Here is a 5457-nt window from a genome sequence, read left to right as displayed (position 1 = left end):
AAGGGATAACTCCGCCTCGTGCTCTCGCTTCAAGCGTTCTTGGAGGCTAAGTTGGCGCTGCAGGCTAGCCTGGCATTCCTCTTTCCTCGCCTTCTCCGCATGCACACAATGCTTCGCGACACGATACTGGGCTTCCATGGAGTGCAGGGCAGCTGTCTGGCAAGCGCGTTCCTGGGACACGCGCTCCAGTTCACGTTCTCTCGCGACAAGCAGCGAGGTGAGTTGATTTATCAGCATTTGGGAGGGCGGTTGATCAACTTCGTCGGAGGAAGGAGAATGCATCTCGGGGGGAGGAAGCTGGCAGAACGCGGGTTAACAAGAGAAAATAGGAAAGCAGAAATGAAGAAGGATGGAGTGAAGAAGTGATCGTGAGGCTCTTTATAGAGAAGGCGGGTGGCCAAGTCAAAGCAAATACGTGGGAACGGTGCCCCAAGCGACTGGCGACGCAATAAAGGAGGCATGGTATCCCAGGCGACACGACACAAAGGTTGATGTGAGAGCCCAGGCAACGCGACACAAAAGTCGACGCATGAGGCAAGAAGCAGAGCGCGCAGAGATATGCTGAGATCACAGAGATATGCTGAGGCAGAAACACAGAGATATGCTGAGGTCCCAGAGATATGCTGAGGTCACAGAGATGTGCGGAGGTCTAGTCAGTCAGACTGTCGTCCTCCTTCGACTAGACTTGTGGGGGAGGCTTGTGATACGGTTGGCAATGGAGGGGCCCAAGAGGAAAGGATTAGAAAAGTCAAGGCCATATGGCGGTCAAAAGTCAAGAGGATGTGGCAGTCAATAGTCAAGGCAACTTGGCGGTCAAATAGTCAAGCTGACGGGGCAGTCAGAGTTGAGCATAGGGGGTAGCCAAGGGCCAGACAGACTTGTTGATCGAAGGGGCAGAGCTGTAGGAGAACAAAGAGAGATGACAGGCGGAACACCAGGCATAGGTCGGGATCGACAGAGCTGTATAGAGGCAGCTCGGTCTGCAGGTCCACCATTCAAAGGCCCGGGAGTGCAAGTCACAAATTACAGGTCGGATGCGGCAGAGTTGTGTAGAGACGGCTTGGTCGGCAGGTCTGCGATTCGAAGGATCGGAAGTGCAAGTCACGAATGGTCTGCAGGCCTGTGATTCAAAGGACTGGAAGTACAGGTCGCGGGTCGGAAGCGGCAGAACTGATCATAAATTGCTCGAGCTACAGACCTGCGGTTGAAGGCCAGGAAATACAAAGCACAGAGGTAGGTCGGGATCGGCAGAACTGATCAGAAACAGCTCGAGCTGCAGATCTGCGATTCGGAGGCCCGGAGATGCAAACCACGGATCATAGACCGGGATCGGCAGAGCCAGTCAGAGTCAGCCCGTCTGTCAGGTGACACTTAGAGGCTAGAGCCGATCGGAAGAGGCGAGGCCGGTACAGGTCACAATGGATCGGATGAGCTAAGTAGTGCGGGTGCGGAGAATCTCAACGGTCCGTCAAGGATAATCATTACATACCAATGATGCGGGCGAAGGCGGTGGTTCCTAGAACGAAAAGATGCCTTCATAACCAGTAGTAGCCTGCCAGCTGTCCCTCACTACAAGACAAAACCCATGTGCAAAGGCGGAGGTTCCTAAATAGAAAGATGCCTTCACGACAAATAGCAGCACGACAGGTGTCGGGGACTAGACGACAAAGCCCAGCGTCTAACGTTTTCTGACAGGATGGCAGGTTCTAGGAAGGGACTACGCATAAAAGGGGAGAAATCCCTCGTACGCAGGTACGCGCACACACTCCCTCGTCACTTTTCCCACAACTATTTCGTTAGCAGTCGTTTCTTCTTCTTCTCTCTGCTTTTTCTGGGGAAAAAGGATCTGACTTGAGCGTCGGAGGGCCTGATCCGGGGATTTTTTCCCTGGGTTTTGGTCTCTAACGTGAGGGGGGATTGTCTGAGTGTGCGCAGGGTCCTGCAGCAGCGTCAGCCACCCGTGGGAGCCGAATCACCTACGACTTCCCGTCAACGACCAGGCCACCGCGACCAGCCTCTGTCCGACTCAGCCTTCGAACGGGATCAGGTATAATGGAAATGCCATATATATTTTTAAAAATTTTAAATTTAAACACGTGTAATGTGTAATACTACTTACTCACGCGGTTAAATGTGTTATTCTACGAGGGCAGATCCTCTGGACCGCAAAAAGCGATCCAGGGGATGGTCCCTTGATTTGGATTAGCTCAAGGGATGGTCCCCATTCATAAAATAGGTGGGGATCATTCATCCCCACCAATCTAGATCAAGGGACCATTCTCTGGACCGCTTTTTGTGGTGTAGAGGATCTGGGCTGTTATTCTACCAGGTCAATTGGAATAAGTGATCTATGATTATTCGGAGGACACGCGCCCAGCTTGCAATTAATCTTCATACTCTCGTCACGGACGACCTACTCTACCGCCGCGTATTCCAGCGAAGCCTGCTCAACGCCGCGTTCCTCGTTCCCATGGCCGCGTGAAACGCTGAGTTGACGCTGTCCGCCAATCCATTCAATGCCGCCGTCATCGCTTTTGTCGCATTGTCCACCGCCTCAGTCGCTGTCCCTAGCCTCTCGCTATCCTCCTCTTCATCTATCGCCTCCTTTAATCGCCTAACCGCCGCCTCCACTTCCTCCAGCTCGCCGAGAGGGCGCGACGCTCCCACTCTGCTGGACACCTCCGCCGCGACCTCGTTGAAGCTGAGCACCCACGGCCACTCGTCGGGCACACGAATCTCGTGCAGAAACTCTGGCTCCCCCAGGCCGAGCGCCACCATTGCGGCCGCCATCACCAGTTGCGAAACGCTCTCCACCGAGTACGACGCCCTGCTCAATACTGACGACGCACTTCCGCGAGGAGGATCCGCCGGTCTCATTCGCCGGAGCATCTCGCCCACAGAATGGCGCTGGATTTTGATGTCCTGCTTGCTCTTCTCCCATCCTTTTATTGCCTTCCTCGCATTCTTTACCATCTCCGGCGGCCTCTGCCGCGAGCCATCCTCGCTGGCGAGGAACCGGACGGCGAGCCGGAGGTGGAGGAGCCGGTTCTGCAATCTCGCAACTTGAGCAGAGATCGCATTGCACGCGTCGAGGATAAGAAGAAAAGCGTCTAGGTGGGAATCTAGTTCATCGGAGGCTGGAAGGGAGTGTTGGGACACCAGAGCCGCAGCGCGGGACAGAGAGAAGGCGAGAAGTCTGAAGACTCTTGTAAGCCAGGCGAGAGTGAGAGGCGAGCCATCGTCGTCTGTCGAACGGAGTGACCGGAGGCTGACGTCGAGTGCTTCTTCCAGAGGGCGAGAGGAGGCGGCCGCGGCGGCTTTCCGAGGCGGTTTGGTGGATAACTGGAGCGAGTGCCGTAGCATTAACTTGGCAACCAACGATGCCATGGACAATTGAGTTGGCGGGATCACCGGCGATTACAGAACGGTGGAAAATTTGAAAGAGTGGATTAGTCAATTGAGTAGATAGAAGTCTTGTCGGAGGTTCGGTGTATGAACGGGAGGGGCGTTGATATAAATAAGGTGACAAACGTGTTTCCGGGATTAAGGAGACGTCATCTGATGACGTCAAGTAATGCAAGTCTCATCCTGTCATGCATATATCTTCGAAGCACTTCATTATAAATGAACTTCATGAATCCTGCGTAGCGTCTTAAAAGTGATATAGTCGGGCATTGACTTTGACTGCTCACCGTGAGTCTATTTATGTTAGTTTTTTATTTTTTATTTTTTATATTTTGAGCGCTTAAAACCCACAAATACTTCTGCTAAATAAGCATTATTGAATTAATTCATATTTATATTTTAGATTTTTTGAGCTTCGTATGACTATAAAATACTTTTTTTTTTTACCAAAGATGTTTGAAGTCCCTTGAGTCCGTTCATATTTAATTAGTTTTTTAAAATTTTGAGCTCTTCTCGGTCAATCATTTTTGTCAAAAGTATTTGGTAGATTCAGAGGTCTCAAATCCGTGTAAACAAATACTAATCAACTATAATCATGCGTATTCAATGGATTTAACCAGTCAACTGAGCGTTTGGAGAAGGACGTCTGTAAAAGCTTACACGATGCAGAAAGGAAAATGTGAATGATTTGGCAGTTAGGCCTACTCTAACACGATTTGTAATAGAAAAAACAGATACGGATAAAGCTTACAAGACATACTCGTAGACTCGTTTTGGCAGTCAAAGTAAACAACCGACAAAAAGAAACACTAACTTTGACGAGGGCTTAACTGAGTGTACGCGGTTTCCATTTTCGAGTTTGCCTGCAATTTCGCTTGCCTCCGCTGGCACGACCAAGCTTATCTGGTAGATCTATACATCAATTATTATTATTATTATTATTATTATTATTATTATTATTATTAAAAAAATATTTCATTAAATATACTTCACAAATATAAAAAATTATTATCTTCAAATGCACTTATTAGACATCGAGATATAATTTCCTACATCAAAAATTTATTTTTCACATAGGGTCTAAAATAGGATGATGTCAAACATTTGATAGACCTAAAGTCTAGTGGCAAAACTTTGGATAGATTAATCAAGTGCTCATAGTTCAATATTTTTAAATATGGTGTATTGTAGGATATTTTTTTTCCCGTAAAAAAAATCTATATGGACATGAGTGGTTGAGCAAGGAGATGCATGTACTTCAGATTTATCTTAATATTCGATCGATGAAAATTAATTGCAAGTGAGAACTTTCTATCCGGCCACCTGTAAAACTTTAATCCATTCAAAGAATTAAATATTTGAATTAAAAAAAATTCTAAAGGTGAGACTTTTGGAAAAAAAATAATGAAACCCCCTTAAGCAAGGCTTTTAGGAAAGTAGACGAAGTCCGGAAGGTGCCACGTTTAAATATCGTAGAAATTTTAAAAGCGTGACTTTTTGAGCAAGCGAATGGAGTTTTGAAGTTGAAACCTTTAGGCACGTCAAGTGGTAAAAGTGTAAGTTTTTTAGCAACTAGATGAAGTCTTGAAGGTGCTTTTGGGCAAGCAAACGGAGTCATGGTCTTTACATTGATGTAAGCTACACATCATATCGGTTTTGTCATGATGGATTTTTAAGAGTGTCCCACTAGACGCGTCAATGCGTCATAGGTTTTTTATGAAGTTGAAGCGAAGTCTTCAAACCACGTTATACTTTCGTATTTATTTTTTTTATTATTATTTTTGTTACACTTAGAGTAGATCAACTTGATACAGGAGAACATTTGGCTACTAACATTTATATTATTTATTATGTGTGTGAGAATACGACTCGTGTTTATATCCCTTCTAGACCATCTATGTATTGATCCTGATTCCTAAAAAAACTTCAATTCAAATTACAAGAACTCCACCTTGAACCTCAAATGATACTACAACTTAACCGGAGCCGCCTAGGCCGGCGCAGAGGGCTCCATTACTAATGGCTCCTTTTTAAAAAATAATATATATATAT

The 5457-nt window shown here is 46.9% G+C and overlaps 1 protein-coding gene across 1 annotated transcript; it reads right to left on the bottom strand.

Annotated features, from left to right (window-relative positions):
* Positions 1-2080: 2080 nt before the first annotated feature.
* LOC122028311 lies at positions 2081-3484 on the bottom strand. Its single transcript, XM_042587328.1, has one exon. The coding sequence runs from the start codon at positions 3385-3387 to the stop codon at positions 2419-2421; it is 969 nt and encodes a 322-aa protein (XP_042443262.1). The 5' UTR covers positions 3388-3484; the 3' UTR covers positions 2081-2418.
* Between the last annotated feature and the right edge of the window lie 1973 nt (positions 3485-5457).

Source organism: Zingiber officinale, chromosome 1A (genome assembly GCF_018446385.1).
Source record: "Zingiber officinale cultivar Zhangliang chromosome 1A, Zo_v1.1, whole genome shotgun sequence".
In the NCBI taxonomy this organism is placed as follows: domain Eukaryota; kingdom Viridiplantae; phylum Streptophyta; class Magnoliopsida; order Zingiberales; family Zingiberaceae; genus Zingiber; species Zingiber officinale.
The sequence above is the reverse complement of the archived record's forward strand: the minus strand, read 5'-3'. Positions and strand labels throughout refer to the sequence as shown.